Genomic DNA, 15,292 nt, shown 5'->3' with positions numbered 1-15,292 from the left:
GTTGGAGCCTATGACCTATTGAAATCCTTGTTATAGTGAGCATTTGAGCACAAGTAGAATGAATGGAATGAATGAAGATTGTATTTAGTGTACCAGAATACAGCCATATTTAAATAAAAATGCATAGTCCATAATATAGCTAAATATCATAGAAACATAAGTATCAAGGGAATAATGACTGTGGAAGCAAATGAAGCCATACTCAAGAGTATGAGTGTGTATGGTTGAGCCTAGTTATCATATCCAGATGCTAATCCATCAATCCATCAAGTTGGCTTCATGTCAACATTCAGCTTGTATTCTAACACTGTGCATTTACCTAATATATCCATGATTTCTGCATACAGAGTCTCTGCTTTTATATGTCTCAGTATGATCAAAATGATCTCAGGCTATTTTGGCAATATTCATAGCTATCATAGTAGCATTTCATTGAGTGTCTATTAGCAGAGGATGAGATCTCAGACTTATCAGCAGACTGATTATGCCTTATGCATCTCTCATGTAGTATTGGACATTACTGCTGTACATTATCCTTCCTTGCTCTTAGTCTTTAACCACCATCTTTGTCTGCCTAAAGTTCTAACAGTCATGTCATTTATATAGAGATACTGGTTATCAGTGTCTGACTTTCTGTTTATAAATTCCTATTGAATTTCTTTGTAAGCTTCAAACAATTGCCTTGACAATATTTTCAAAGAAAAATACATTTGAAAAGATAGGTGTCTAGTGAGTAAGCTGATGTCACCCAGAAAAACCATCATGACTTGACAGTATAACAGTCTATATTAGAATTGCTGATCTAGATAATCAACTGAAGCCAAATCCATTTCTTCTTTTTCTGATTGCACTCAGCAGCTCCAGAGAGTTTTCACCATTGTTTCCATAGTCAGTTTCAGTCATGTCACAAATCAAGATACATACTTGAATGGTGCAATATATTTCTTTCTCAAATGATATTTTAGGTTTATAGCCAAGAAGATTACATGCCTGTCATCATGATATTCAGACACAGGCTAAGCACAAGAGCAAGAATGGCACCTTGTCAATATTATACCATTGCACACCTGTTGCAAATTAAACAGTAAATGTGTTGAACTCAGACTTTCCCCCAATAACCATGCACAAAAATTGAGTGACCATAGCAAGAAACAAGGCCAGAGATCAGGAAATTATGATAATCTTCTTTGTTCTATCATCTTCCAACTCTCTGAATATCACTATTGAAAGTCTACTGTGCCATCAATTCTCTATTGGTGATGAAAAATAATTGATCAGCAATGATTTCAGCACTCATGAGTAAATGGTCAATGGCCAAAAAGTGAACATAGGCAGCATTATCCATGTAGACATAATCTATGAGATTTGTATTCTCTCTCATTTGTATATTCTCCTGGCTATCCTCAAGAAGCTTCACCACATGCCAGATAAGCTGCTTATTGAACTCTCTGACCAAGATGAAATGAGCAAGTTTTCACACAGAAACTCTACTGGTGCTTACCCAATCATACTGCATGGCCTAAGAACTACAATAGCTATACCATCCACTCTATTTGCATCAACTACAATTCACTCAGCTAAAGCCTTGGTATGATGATATGCATTATAATCTTGAGAAGATACCTGAACCTCATCTTCTTTCACTCTGGCCAAATCAGCATCTGCTCAAATGATATCAATTGAAGATGTATACACAAGTTTCCTAGTACCTATGGTCTGACAGGCAGATCAAATCAAATAAGTTTTCTCCTTATTAACATGAAAGTACACAGAAAAGGATAATCCCTGAATTAGAGAAGCTATATAGTAGACTACAAATAGCTTGGACTAGTAAAGGTTCATCTCAACAGTCAACTCCAGCTCTACACAGAGAAAATGCATATCTTGTTCAAAACTTCAGTTAAGTATATCTCATCAGTTATGTCTCCAGTGAAATATTCCACCTCTTCCACCATCTCACTTGGGAAAGGCTGATAAAAATCAAAAATAGCAATTTTTGCATTGTCTTGTTCTTTTAGAGCAGCTATGATATGAGATCCAAGAAACCCAACACCACCAATGACCAAATATACAGTGGCAGTCATGTTTTGTCTTAGAGAAATGTGAAAAGGTTAAAAAAAGAGTAAAGCCAGTATGATCTTCTATCAAGATAAAGTGCAGTATAGTTTCTGGTCAATCTATGTTTTGGATATGTAATATAAGGAAGTCCAAGATAAGTGGCCAATCAAATAGATCATCAGAAAATAGAAAGCAAGAGAAGGAGGGCAATTTGGGCACCTCAGATTCATCTAATCAGTTAGAGGTCTTTAAGATTGGATTTGACATTTATCCACCACTAGCTTGTAGACTGATATGATCATCAAAATTTACATATTCATTCAACAAATCACTATGCAGAAACATGGAAGCCAGATAAATGGTCAGTAATCTCCAGCTAATTGTCATACCATTCAGACTTCACTCCTCATGTTGCTCTTCTATGACTGCACATCCTGTCTGGGTCTTCACCTCTCTGACAGTGCCTGTAACAATATACCTTTCACAATTGTTGGCCACATACCAAAAATACAAGGCTTTGGTATGTCTTGAAGGGTAGTTGTGTACTTTGTATATCAATGTATCTTTTTAAAGCCATATACCTATTGTAGAGCATAGTGGATTATTTATCTGATATCATATGGTCTTTCAATTTCTCCATGATGCATGGCCACTATAAAAGAAAGAGTGCATATATAATACATTCTCCAAATTGTGATCTGAATAAAAATACAGTATAAAAACAGCATATTCAAAGTTGCACAGATAGATGACTGGCTTGTAATTGGTACATAGGAATACTGAAGACCATCTAAATACTCATTGAAGAAGTCTTTCTATAGAAGCTACTCTAGTTGATGTAAGTTCATGCTCACTTTTTCTAATTATCTTAATAAAGTGCTTCCAAAGCTCTTGCAGTCAGACCATATGTTCAGAAAGGCTGTAACCATCAAACTGTACCATATCTCTCTAATATGTCACACATTAAACAAGAAACTTGAGTCTTTGGTCTCAGGAATGTTAGATGAAATTCAGATCTGTTATCATGATCTGATTGATACAAAAGATCTTCCTATGGCTACTCTTTACAAATCTCTTATAAGCACTTACCTGATATAAGTTCTGATTTCCTTCAAATGAGTGGGTCACCTTTCCAGTGATCAATTTTTTTTTATCCACACCATATGTCAAGCAATCAATCATCATTTGTTGGAGAACTTCTTCAGTTAGCATCACCTCTCTTTATCTTTGCTTCACCATTTCAATCAGGTTGACCTCCTGTAGGTTGTAATAACTATTATTATAGCATTATGTTGAGTGCCAACTGGCTTAATATGAGGACCTTCCAGTTTTGGTTGTGATTTTACTCACTTTTTGTCCACCATCAACTACATGTCTTTTTCTTGCTATAACTATCAGCTCTGGTTGCTGCCAATTTATCTCTGAATCTCTGTTATCTTAGCTGTGGCTTCAGCTGCTATACACAAGTTGAGTAGACATAGCTCTGTTGAGGTTTGGGATTGAGATAAGAATTGTAGCGGAGTATGGAAGAGTTGCAGCATACAACTGTAGTTGGAGTTTGTAACAAGTCTCTTCTCTATTAGATAAATTCTTGCTACTTATATACTACAAGTGATGTGTTTCAATAATATTCTAGTAAGTTTCTATACTGCAGAAGAGTCTCTGTGCTCAGTCAGTAATAGACTAACTTGAATACTTAGATCATCTTGAAGATTTTAGACATTTTTAGATTGATGCCAAGTCTGGTATACTATATTTGATACAATTGATCATACTTGATCATGCTTGATTCTAACACTGCTCCTCAAGCTGGCAAAGTCTCAATCTCATTGTAAACTTCTCATGCTTGGGTCTGTGCAATGCCATTGTGAAGATATCAGCTATCATATTCTCAGTTGGGCAATATTCTAGCTTGATGATATTGTTTTCAATCTTCTCTTGGACAAAATGATTTTGCACATCAAAGTGCTTTGATCTGTCATGGTATGCAGGATCACAAGCAATGGCAATAGTGGACTGGTTGTCCTCATAGAACACTGTAGGTTTATATTGATTATACTCTAGCTCTGTCAATAAATTCCTTATCAATTTGCAGTTATCTGGATTGTCAGCAAAGTCTGCATTTGTGTAACCATGGCTAGATACTTCATCTTTCTCTCTACATCACATATCAGCTCATAATTTTGAATTTCAGAAATATATTTGAAGATTCTCTTCAAAGTGATCCAATGTTCACATACTGAGTTTGAGGCAAACTTGCTAACAATCTGTACAGCACATGCAATGTCTGGTCTAGTCTCAAGTGCTAAGTATAACAAAGAACCAATCATGGACTGGAATCCATTTCTATGTTTACAGTTTTAACTCATTTTGATGCACTTGTGTAGTATAACATTTTGGTCAAGTGGTGTAGTGACTGGAAAAGCATTCTGGAGACTATAATGATATAGTATATCTTGTATATACTGTTTCTGGAATAGAGATATTGTCTTTTCCTCACATTTTCTTCATATCTCAATGCCTATAATCTTCTCTGGTTCCCAATATTCTTCATATCAAATAAACCCTTTAACTGTTTCTTGACTGCATCTAATTCTTTAACTGCCTTTCAATAAAGGTAATGTACTGTTTGATTTTATCCAATGCCTCATTTTTCTGCTTCATAAACTTTGGAGTACATCATGAGATTGCATCATCAGTAAATTCAATATAATATTTTGATCCCTGTAGTCAGGTGATATATGCAGGCCCCCAAATATCACAGTGAGTGAGCTCTCCATGCTCCTGGCTTTGATGTTTTGTCTCCTGTGGGTATGAATAATATGTTTGCTTTACTTGTATGCATGTCTCATATTGGGATAATGGTGGTGAGTGTTTATCAACTGAGATAATACTATCCTGCTCTAGTGCTCCAATCTCTTCCTTCCAAGGTGCCATGAATTCCAAGTATTTTCACTTCATTTAGGAATATATGACCTTTCAGGATTTGTTTGGGCTCATATTTTTATGATATAAAGTAGATTTACTTTCTTCCCCTTTGCAAGGAGTGCATCACTGTTATGAAGGAATGTGACCTTTCCATTAAAGAATCTATCCTTCAGTCTAGCATTATCAAGCTGGCTGATGGATATGGGATTGTTGAATGGATTTAGGGTGTATAGGGTGTCTTTTAACTCTCTATTTCACAGTAGATGATGAAGTTTTATTTATGGCAATTGTTTTCTTTCACAATCAGTGTAGGGAGCCTTTCCATTTCATGGTCCATCACTAATTGTTGACTGTATAGCTATTATGCATGTGACATGGGTGTAGAGAGGACTTTTGGTTGATAGTACATCATGAATTTTTGACTCTATCTCCATTTTGCACATGTTACTGGTGTAGAGAGCACATTTCTTTAGTGGTATATCACTAATTATCCAGTGTATCTTCACCTTGCACATATGACATTCATGTAGGGAGCACATCCATTCTGTGGTACATGACCAATTTTTTATTTATGGTGATTGTAGTCTTTCTCAATCATATAGAGAGCACATCCAGTCTGTGCTTCCTGACAATTTTTTTTAAATGGCCATTCTTATGTTTCTGAGTTTTATAGATTGATGTAGGGAGCAATTGCATTCCATGGTACATGACTGATTTTTTTAAAATGACCATTCTTGCATTTTTGAATTCTATAGATGCATGTAGGGCTCGCATCCAGTTGGCGGTACATTACCAATTCTCCAATTATGACCATTCTGGTTGTTTAGATTCTTTTACTGTCTTTTTCAATCATGTATGGTGTCCATTTCTTTGGTGGTACAAGATGAATTTTTTATTTATAGCCATCCCTGTCCTTCTCAATTGTTTAGGAAGCACCTCCAATCTATGGTCCATCACCAATTGTTAAATATATCTCCATTTTGTACAGAATATTGATGTAGTGCTGTTCTCTACATCAATATTCTGTACAAAATGGAGATATATTTAACAATTGGTGATGGACCATAGATTGGAGGTGCTTCCTAAACAATTGAGAAGGACAGGGATGGCTATAAATAAAAAATTCATCTTGTACCACCAAAGAAATGGACACCATACATGATTGAAAAAGACAGTAAAAGAATCTAAACAACCAGAATGGTCATAATTGGAGAATTGGTAATGTACCGCAGACTGGATGCAAGCCCTACATGCATCTATCAAATTCTATAATGCAAAAATGGCCATATTTCGAGAATTTGTAATGTACCGCCGACTGGATGCGAGCCCTATGCCCATGTCACATGCAAATGAGCATAGACTTCATGTACCGCAAAACCGACATGCCCCCTACCAAAGTGCATGGACTATGCACAAGAGAGACCACTGTGCATTTGCAGTACTGGCCTGTGCATGGTCCATGCACTGGGTGAGCCATGCATTGCATTTTGCAGTCCCACCACTGCTGTTCTGTGTACCACTGTTGGTTTAAACCCTAACTTAGGGTTGCTTCTGAGGTTCTTCTGAGCAATTCATGTACCGCCTACCTATAAGTAAGTAAGCAGTAAGTAAGCAAGTAAGCATGTTATCTCACTGCCTGATATGATATAGGTGGGTTATCAGATCTCAAATTTAATCTCTCTTGATATTAGAATTGTTGAAATGGCTCATGAATATCGTGCCTCTGATGGCCCAGACACCCGCATTGAGATGGCCCCGTTTTGGTCCATAATCAGCCTTCAGCTCAATAGTCAACCTCCTCTGGGGATAAGGCCGTCTATAGCAACCAAGCAACGCAATTGTCCTCTTCGTCGAAGAATGCACCCACCTGGATGGTATCTTACCGTTCTGAATTGACATTAAAGCTAAAACAGTACCCTGACCAGGTAAGCCATACTCTCCTTCATGAAGAAATAGAACGTCCCAACTAGTAATGATACAGCTAGAAACCTATCGCAAATGGGGAATTTTATTCCCGGACAATCCTCGTGGTACGTCAACACTCATCGCCCCTCTTTCCCATCAGCCTGTTGGTCAAGCTCAGGTAGCAGCACATCCTTAGGTGCCTCCTCCACAAGCACAGTAATGCAACACAGCATTAGAAATACTCGTACATTAGGGTTCAATTATCTCGCACTTTTAAGCACCATCTACTGCAGTATGGGAGGGACATGTTCTTATCAATGTTATGGATATCCGTAATGCCAGAAACCGGCGGAATCTTCTGGAAAACTCCAGTCGCTTGACATTTCTTCTTCCTTCTTCTACTCCTTTCTTTACTTGACTTACTCAGGCTAATCTACTGGTTATGACTCACGAAACTTGCAGAATCTTCTAGTAATACCCTTTTTATACAAATGTAGCTACTTGATATGTAGTCGATACTCAATTATTACTATCTTGAACTCCCTAATACTTGTGTGACCTCAAGCACCGGAAACCTAAGCTTCGCGCTAGTCTCCTAACGTTGTTCAAGATAACTGTTGAGATCCTCGAGCTCGCTCGAACCGATTTAAATTGAAAATGAGAAGTAGCCGATGACATCGGGGAAAAGGACTATGAGGCTGCTCAGAAGAACCTTCGAAATTCACAAACATGTGTACAATCGAGGTTTTTCGTACGAGTTCCTCAGGCGTTCTCCATCCATGTGCATATTACATACAGAAACTCAGATGCGTTCGTGAGTATTTAATTTCCTGGGCAAACCATTCTCCAACGGAACTAGTCTTCAATCCCGGAGAACAGAAACTCTGGCGGTGCCTGCATGACAGGTCTTCATGTTTTGGTCATTTATCAGAGCATTAGTCGAAATTATACCTGTCAAGTAAGCGATACAACCATCAAGAATAAACGACTACGAAGACAACGGCTACCTTGGTCCCACTTGGCGTAACGTCCATGATGGGGAATTCGGGAGTAGAGATCCATAAGTAGGCATCCGTGTCAAAATCCCTCCGATCCATTGTTTCTGGACCATGTTGCCACGATGCATAGCAATCCTTGCATCTGTGGTCCGTTAGTTGGCGGGAATGCACGCAACAAAAATCGTAGGGTATGGATAACCCTTGTTTAAGCTTCCTCTGCGAAAACCGGCGAAACCGAGCTAGAGTCCGACATCGCGCGTACACTTTACTTCCTTCAAGCCCTAGCCTCGACCTACTTTGAAAATTGGGTTCTGTATTTGTATTACTCAAGTGGTTCGGTTTCTCTGTGCCTACGACATCCAGATAGTTTGTTTCTTCATGTGGCGTAACGTAGCTTCCTTTCTTATGTTCCCCATTTGCGGAATGTCTAGGTCCTTGTCAACATGTCTTTTGTCTGGGTTCTCTTTTAGACCATGATGGCCTTGGTTTCCGAGCCAATTCAAACTGATATTCCCTTGGTCCCTGATCCAATAACAGGCTAGCCTATTTGAATCTCGTTCCTCTGTCAGTATTCTTCCAGCTGACTGTGAATTTACACATGTAGCGCAGAAATTCAGGTCCGGACTCCTCAAGCGAAAGGAACATGCGTGGTGAGAGAAAATGAAAATAGTCTACAATTACACGATCAGCGGCATCAGGGCAGGGTCGCCCGCAGTCTAAATGGACCCAACGATTGGACGAGCACCGTTTCATTATACATAGAAAACCTCCGCGCTTCCCTCAAACCGCCGACAGGATTTACACTCTGCGGACGTTATTAAGTCGAGAGACATCTTGATGGATCTTTGAATTGGACAGAAAGCGCCTGTAGGGTAGTCCCTTGCGAAGGGATAAGGAATTGAATGAAGTAAATATAGGGCTTTTCTCGCTGTTTTGAGAAATCAGCCTAGGTCATACGGATAGTGACCTATTAGATAGATGAACATTACTCCCTCCCGGTGGGGAAAATTGAATGCCCGAAGGCGACTATCACATTCGCCTTAGAAGGTTCGGAGTAACGAGTGTCATTGGATCGGCGAATAAAGCCTAGACTGACAAGCATCCGTGGCTTTTAGTTATTCCGACAAAATGAATACGCCGTAATACGTACTGAGAAGTAACGAACTGATGACGAGAGCCTGAAACTTGGACAAGGTCCTTCGATACGCTACAGCGACATTATCCTAGTTGATGCATCAACACAGATGGACATACACGGCACATCGAACCTTTCGCAACACATCCCTGCAGAACCTGTCAAATCGCCGATTATCAGTGAATCGAAAGCAGATCGCACCTTATCCTGAAAATTCTCCCACAGCGTCTTACAGCTCTGCTCGTTGGACTCGACTATCCAGTGACCATAAAATCGGCGTTTCATGGGCACCTAAAGGAAGATCAGACAACACGATTTCTGGATACAATGCTGGACTCACCGAATTATCCCTGTCGACAGTGCAATACCCTGGCTTTTCAAAATCGATGCCATGAATGGTAATCTCCTTCTCCTTGCACCAACGCAAGCCATGTTCGCCCCTAGGTACGCCCATCAGCTGAGCAGAATACTCGCGGGTGCCATAGCGGAGACATCGTTTTGATGGAGCTATGTCAGCCCATGCGAGACCATCGTGTATGAGCTGATATCTCTTCTTCGGGGATCCGGCGCGGAGGTGAAGAACAAGTAGGAACATGCAGATTATGAAGATTACTATGGCTCGAAGAGCTCTCCTTCAAATATCAATCAGATTTCATAAAATAGAGCGGTGGGGACACTTACTTGGAAGACAGTTTCGAGGCATATGTCCTAACGTAGCCATTAGTCATTGAAGTATCGACAATGAATAATTAATCACAAGGCGGATGGATTAGAAAGGGCTACTGAATTGGGGTTGACTGTAAAAAATAAACAGATAAGCCAGCGCCATCAAACGAAAGAGCAGTAGCTACCGGAATACAAAGGGCCTCCACTCTCATTCGCGTTAGTCTCTGCAGGTTCAATGTCTCTGCGGGCATAAGGAGGCGGCGGGGCCACTCCAGAAGTAGAAGAAGTTGTGTTTGAGTTCGTTGGTGGCGGTATATGTGACGGCTGCACGTCGTCGACACCCTCCTCGATGATCTCGGTCATGCTGATGGTTGGAGATAAAGCCACGGCGTTGGTTCCGCTCTGGGATTTCAGATGTTCGGCCCGAATTCTGGCAACAATTGAACACGATTGTCACATTCAAGGCCGCAAAACAAAATTTATTTATTATATAACTCCCAGGTCTTCCAATGGTGGTCGATCGTAACAGTCCAGGCTATCCTGACTATGCAAATGCACTGACTACGAGTATCGCATCACTTGGAATGCTATACGGTGTCACCAACCAGGGAAGCAAGCGCTAGCAACAGCATCAGAAAAGGATAGTCCATCAACGAAAGATGGAACGCTTACAATAGAGGTCTTCCAAAATTATATGCAGGGCAAATTATCGCATCAAACCTGGAAGTAGTGTCCACTTGCGCTTCTCCTACACAGTCGACCTTGTCCTTATTTCCTTTCCGTGTCAGTGGATAGGTAATATTAAGCGACAGAGGTCGAAAAGTCTTTTTAAATTACTTTCGGTAGTAATCCGCAGGGAGTTACGAAAGCGGGCAATACACCTCAGCTTCACAACGAGGACCCCTTCAATGGTTCCAGTCCGTAAAGTAGGATAATCATACAAAGCGAGAATCAATCCAGGAAACATCATGATCGCACCACGGCTTTCTTCCCCGCCAAACGCTGACTTTTCCTCGCGCCGCCAGGATGGTGGACATCATAGATGGTCCGCCCAAGTCCATGCGAATTTGCAGGGTTCACCTTGGGAGGGAGGGGGACTGCCCTGGATGGATGCGTCACGTCGTATATCGTCCGGGATTTCACCTGAATCAAGAATCAGCGGGAGATAGGGAAGGATTTGGAAACTACCGTTTCAGATAGCCTGTCCGAGTCTGCTGTATGATGTACGGATTGGATTTGGGAGAAGACAGACTTGTCTGCAGACGATTCCTTTGTGCCTACATCGATGTATAAGAGAGCCAGGTACCGAAGAAAGAAAGATAAGAAAGAAACACACCAGTTCTCTCTTCACCGTCGCGTCGTTTTGGGAGAAAAGAGAAACCCGATCTGTCGGAGTTCGATCCCGAAACGCCGCGCTGGATCTCTCCAACGTAATGTGTTTTCATCTTTTTCATATTGGGTGAAGATTTCGAAAGTTCGCGGGCAGCTGGTGTAAGGGCATTGGCATTGTATGAATCCTTGTTACAGAGGGGAGGTGAGCGAGGATAAAGAGCGCGAAGAGGACCGAAAGCGTACCTCACCCTGTTTGTCATAGGGCTTCGAGGCGCGAGAGATAGCATTGTAGAAGTACCGCTCCTGATCGGGACACTTGGGTCCACCTGAAAGGCTTCGTCAGCGAAGAGCAGAACGCGTAGTACGACAACGACGAAACCTACGTGGAGCACGCATCGCGGTCTTGTTCTTATAAAACACAGGCTTCGAAGGAGCTACACTGAAGCCGGAGACCCCATCGTCAATCTGTTCTCCGAAGCGTCGTTTGTTTTTCATGTGAGGCACCACCGGCTGAGGATCGTTCCTGGAAGCTTGGATTTCGTATAAGGTAGGGTTATCATCTCGGGCTTGGAGAGGTGGCTGTCGCGTGATATCATCTTCGAGACAAATTTGCATTCTAGGTGGAGCATAACGGTCCTACGAAGATAAGCATCAGCATTCGGATGATTTACCACACAGCGAAAGAGTACTAGAGGAGGAGGTAGCGACTCGTCGGGGTTTAAAAGCCATCTAGCTATTGATTAGAACCATGAGCATATTCAGCTTCGTTTTCGAGCCTCACCGAAGCGATGGGGGTCCCTCGATGGGTGCCATCGTGGAACAAAAAAACAAAAACAAAAAAGAAGCACGCGTCAGCTGCCAGGCGAATTTCGAAGAACAAACGTAAGCACATGATCCGGTGATTTACCGACTATTTCGACGCGTCGCGTTAGTCGCGTCCACGACCACAGGGTGGTTCCTGCCGCCCAAGTCCGCCACACTCACAGGTAGGCCGTGAGTTTGGAGCGAAAATCGAATAAGTGGGTTTTATGATAGCATCTATGCATTGCGCGATGGATCAGTGCGTGATATTGAGCAATCAAAACTGCAGGAATTAACGATCTGATGCTGAAAGGTGTACGCTGATTTTAATGAGAGCCATCAGACACGAGTTCATGGGCCGCAAGTGGGAAACGCTAATGTTTTCCCAGTGTTTGCCGGTCCGGGTAACCAACAATAATTGGATTTCCTTGGATCAGCGACTGCGCATTCTGAGATAGAGGATTGGTGACATATTTTCGGTCTTAATATGTGTTCAGAAGAGCTGGATGCGAATACGATCGATCTCGCTCAGTTATCTATGGAAGAGAGAGTCGATTCATCAGTACAGTGTCCTGTATTTGAGTCGAAACCTTGAAATCTGCTGCAAGTACAAGAATTCAAGATGTGAACCGGATTCCGTATAATCACCGAACGTCAGCTCGTGATCGATTCCCCCTGTCGACGATGATTTGAGCTTAAGGTAAGTCAACGTGACGGGAGAACGAATGTCAATTACCCTAGTCACGATGGCCCTCCCGCTGCCAAAGATTAATATCAGCTGAGAGCTAGTGGGAGGAAATGTCGGGAACTAGAAAAATAACTGCGGGCGTTGATTACGCGGCCAAGGGCTCGGTTTCCTTTTGCACGAGGCTCTGCCCTCCCAATGCGGTCACGAGACGCCGCGAAGCCGAAGGAACAGCAGCAGCATAAATGCAGAGGTCTTCGAAATGGGAAATGGAAGGAAGCAATCTATACGAAAAATATTTAGGTCGACTTACCAGCTTCGACTCGGAGGTGATTAACCCTTGGCGCAGGATCCAGACTGGGATCATGCGACGCGTTTTATATTTCTTACCCTTCGTGCCAGGAAGACGAAGCGGGCGCATCAACGGTGGGTGCCTGAACTTATCCATTGCGGCGAGACGATGTGACGTCATAGGCCTTTTCCCGGCATTTTCGGAAATAACCGGTTCCGTTCTTCCCTCGTTTTCTCTTCTGTCGCCGCATAACGATAACTGCCTGGTTCTTCGGTTGTTAAGGCGCTCTCAGCTTCTATGATGCGATACAATACTTACTTGAAAGTCATCGATTTATATCTTTCCGCCTCTCGATATTGCGACAATTGGATTGGCTTGATGAACCGCGGTCCCATGAAACAAAGTTGACGATTCATTCGGTTAACGAAACAGCTCCCTCTATGGACTACCAATCTGGGCTTCTCTAGGGGCGTTAGACCGCAAATCGTGGTTCCGATTCGGTAACAAAGAGGCGCCCATCCCCCATTATCCGCAGATAGTGGCGTCTCCTGGCTTATATTAAACGCCAAGCTGATCCCAACTCTTTCAAGCAGCCAACGTCGAGCATCGCTTCAGCACTCTCAAAAGTCAATTTTTTTTACCCCACTCTTCATCATGCTGTCATGGATGGCAGATATCTTCCCCACGACACATTCCCCGCCGCCTGTCGTCACCCAGTCGGATTACACCCCTCTCACCATCGAGTGCATCCAGATACCTGCAGACGGCTCTGATCCTCATATGGTCCGCCTCGATACCACCTACATCAACGACGACAAGCTTGACGACTCTTTCCTCTTCCACATCCCCGACGTCCGCGTCTTCTGGACATTCCACTACGCCACCGATGCAAAGTCAGAGGAAGGGATATGGCGCAAGCGCACCCTCCGCCGTGTCGATGTCGCCGACCAGCACACAGAGGCGCTCAACGGGAGCTACTATTTCTTCCGCTGCGTCGACGGGCGGCTTCAGCGGAATCTTCACTTTCGGAAGGACACGACCGTGAGGGGGGACGTCTTCGTCGTCAAAGTGAAGGACTGGGACACATGGTCGGAGCCTGCCGAGTATATCGATGTCCCGACGGATTTCGTGCAGACGAGGGAGGGGAAGATAACGCTCAGGAGGATGATGGATGCTTTCGTGAGCGCTTCCACCATCTGAAAGACGGTTCCAGGTTCGACGATACTTCGCTTTTATACAATTATACGGACTTATGATAATTTACTGTACCACCATTTAATCTTTTCTTTCTCCCATTTCAGATTCATCAACAAGCAGCAATTATATCTTATACCCTTCCATTCCACACTTTATATATTCTTCATGTTTTCAAAATTTAGCTATGCCTGGCCCTCGTACGTAGCAGCGAACATACTAAACGTTTAAAATTTGATCTTCCCCTCCGCAGACACCTGATATGGCTTCATCACCTTCCACCGTCAGCCTGGTGCCCGGCTTGCACGTGATCAGTTTATCTATGGGACGGCGTCCAAACGGACCCTACTCGTCTCCCTTCTTTGACCGTCCCTATTCTTTGTACCCGATATTCACCTGGCTACTTTGAAAAGGATCGGGGGTGAGGGATACGTCCATGCCCACAAAGCGTCTTGGAGTAATTTCACTGACGGAAGACGATCACCTGGACAAATATCAAGTCATGTCTCGATGATTGCCAGTATAGGTAGTATCATCTTAAGCACTTGTATATGAGGGCTCATCATCCGTCCAAATACTCGGCAAGTGAACGCTCCTTTCACCTCAGTGTAAGCAATTCATGTACTTCTTAGTGGCGATTCCTGCGCTTGTGAAGACGAAACAATAGAAGTATGGAGACCCCCGCCACTATGTACAGCTTCCCTACTGTCTTACTCATGTGGGCGTAAGTTTGTTTTCATTTGGTTTTCTCCACACTCTCACCCGAAATCAAGTATGGTCTCCTTCCTGGTCGCGTCCGGCGTAGTCTGTTTCACTGCCTCCAGTTTATCCGACCGAATGCTCGTCGGTGGTGCATGGATTCTTATCGGCGTCTCCTCATACTCTGGTGCAGCGCTGCATTTTGGGAAGTCAAGCATGTGTATGTTCCTTACATGTCCGACCTCGCAGTGCCGGTCAAGTATTGGGACAGATTGCCTGCAAATCTCGTGAAAAGATTTTATATATATAGAATGAAGACACTCCCGCGGATAAGCTCGGTGGACAAGGTAGCAGTGGACGTTTAATGCTGAAGAGTGCGGAGGAGCTGATGATTCTGTACCAGAGTCCCGTAGCGTTTGTTAGGTTGTAATTATATGATCGTGCTGTGCACTGATAAGAAATTAAGGTATATCCTGATCTCCAATAGCCAGCCCATATTAGCATTGTTTCCAAGTCCAATTGAGCCACGTCCTGACTAGGTGACAGCCATTAGTAATCGGAACATTTATGTTTTGGCATTGTTCGCAGTATTTTTATAC

The 15,292-nt window shown here is 42.6% G+C and overlaps 8 protein-coding genes across 8 annotated transcripts; 3 read left to right on the top strand and 5 right to left on the bottom strand.

Moving 5' to 3' along the window:
* Positions 1-1,231: 1,231 nt before the first annotated feature.
* Positions 1,232-1,420, bottom strand: BT62DRAFT_913359 (uncharacterized protein; the record flags this gene model as incomplete). Its single annotated transcript, XM_043183885.1, has 1 exon — positions 1,232-1,420. A coding segment is annotated over one exon (189 nt), but the record flags the coding sequence as incomplete, so codon positions are not given.
* A 442-nt stretch (positions 1,421-1,862) lies between these two features.
* Positions 1,863-2,084, bottom strand: BT62DRAFT_913352 (uncharacterized protein; the record flags this gene model as incomplete). Its single annotated transcript, XM_043183884.1, has 1 exon — positions 1,863-2,084. The coding sequence occupies one exon, from the start codon at positions 2,082-2,084 to the stop codon at positions 1,863-1,865; it is 222 nt and encodes a 73-aa protein (XP_043032998.1).
* Positions 2,085-2,925: 841 nt separating this feature from the next.
* On the top strand, positions 2,926-3,096 carry BT62DRAFT_830763 (uncharacterized protein; the record flags this gene model as incomplete). Its single annotated transcript, XM_043182404.1, has 1 exon — positions 2,926-3,096. A coding segment is annotated over one exon (171 nt), but the record flags the coding sequence as incomplete, so codon positions are not given.
* Positions 3,097-4,788: 1,692 nt separating this feature from the next.
* On the bottom strand, positions 4,789-4,995 carry BT62DRAFT_913384 (uncharacterized protein; the record flags this gene model as incomplete). Its single annotated transcript, XM_043183888.1, has 1 exon — positions 4,789-4,995. The coding sequence occupies one exon, from the start codon at positions 4,993-4,995 to the stop codon at positions 4,789-4,791; it is 207 nt and encodes a 68-aa protein (XP_043032996.1).
* A 4,030-nt stretch (positions 4,996-9,025) lies between these two features.
* Positions 9,026-9,762, bottom strand: BT62DRAFT_735121 (uncharacterized protein). The gene is made up of 2 exons (XM_043182076.1): positions 9,365-9,762; positions 9,026-9,315 (listed from the first exon to the last, which is right to left on the bottom strand). Exons 1-2 carry the CDS (start codon positions 9,617-9,619, stop codon positions 9,097-9,099), a joined length of 474 nt encoding a protein of 157 aa, XP_043032995.1. The 5' UTR covers positions 9,620-9,762; the 3' UTR covers positions 9,026-9,096.
* Positions 9,763-10,188: 426 nt separating this feature from the next.
* Positions 10,189-11,721, bottom strand: BT62DRAFT_735070 (uncharacterized protein). Its single transcript, XM_043182074.1, has 6 exons — positions 11,406-11,721; positions 11,266-11,348; positions 11,027-11,207; positions 10,879-10,967; positions 10,363-10,833; positions 10,189-10,309 (listed from the first exon to the last, which is right to left on the bottom strand). The coding sequence occupies exons 1-5, from the start codon at positions 11,635-11,637 to the stop codon at positions 10,657-10,659; spliced, it is 762 nt and encodes a 253-aa protein (XP_043032994.1). The 5' UTR covers positions 11,638-11,721; the 3' UTR covers positions 10,189-10,309; positions 10,363-10,656.
* A 1,319-nt stretch (positions 11,722-13,040) lies between these two features.
* Positions 13,041-14,249, top strand: BT62DRAFT_938933 (uncharacterized protein). Its single transcript, XM_043187625.1, has one exon. It carries the CDS (start codon positions 13,455-13,457, stop codon positions 13,998-14,000), a length of 546 nt encoding a protein of 181 aa, XP_043032993.1. The 5' UTR covers positions 13,041-13,454; the 3' UTR covers positions 14,001-14,249.
* Positions 14,250-14,361: 112 nt separating this feature from the next.
* BT62DRAFT_938932 (uncharacterized protein) lies at positions 14,362-15,163 on the top strand. Its single transcript, XM_043187624.1, has 3 exons — positions 14,362-14,575; positions 14,627-14,718; positions 14,768-15,163. Exons 2-3 carry the CDS (start codon positions 14,684-14,686, stop codon positions 14,982-14,984), a joined length of 252 nt encoding a protein of 83 aa, XP_043032992.1. The 5' UTR covers positions 14,362-14,575; positions 14,627-14,683; the 3' UTR covers positions 14,985-15,163.
* The last annotated feature ends 129 nt before the right edge of the window (positions 15,164-15,292 follow it).

This window comes from Guyanagaster necrorhizus, assembly GCF_019112545.1.
Source record: "Guyanagaster necrorhizus MCA 3950 unplaced genomic scaffold BT62scaffold_70, whole genome shotgun sequence".
Lineage (NCBI taxonomy): Eukaryota > Fungi > Basidiomycota > Agaricomycetes > Agaricales > Physalacriaceae > Guyanagaster > Guyanagaster necrorhizus.
The sequence above is the reverse complement of the archived record's forward strand: the minus strand, read 5'-3'. Positions and strand labels throughout refer to the sequence as shown.

Coding starts and splice junctions, on each gene's coding strand:
- BT62DRAFT_735121 (XM_043182076.1), bottom strand. CDS start 9,619: ATGTTCCTACTTGTTCTTCACCTCCGCGCCGGATCCCCGAAGAAGAGA. Junction 9,316..9,364: donor CTGTCGACAGGGATAATTCG/GTGAGTCCAGCA, acceptor ATCTTCCTTTAG/GTGCCCATGAAACGCCGATT.
- BT62DRAFT_735070 (XM_043182074.1), bottom strand. CDS start 11,637: ATGCAAATTTGTCTCGAAGATGATATCACGCGACAGCCACCTCTCCAA. Junction 11,349..11,405: donor GACCGCGATGCGTGCTCCAC/GTAGGTTTCGTC, acceptor GAAGCCTTTCAG/GTGGACCCAAGTGTCCCGAT. Junction 11,208..11,265: donor CCTATGACAAACAGGGTGAG/GTACGCTTTCGG, acceptor CTCTGTAACAAG/GATTCATACAATGCCAATGC.
- BT62DRAFT_938933 (XM_043187625.1), top strand. CDS start 13,455: ATGCTGTCATGGATGGCAGATATCTTCCCCACGACACATTCCCCGCCG.
- BT62DRAFT_938932 (XM_043187624.1), top strand. CDS start 14,684: ATGTACAGCTTCCCTACTGTCTTACTCATGTGGGC. Junction 14,719..14,767: donor ACTGTCTTACTCATGTGGGC/GTAAGTTTGTTT, acceptor CCCGAAATCAAG/TATGGTCTCCTTCCTGGTCG.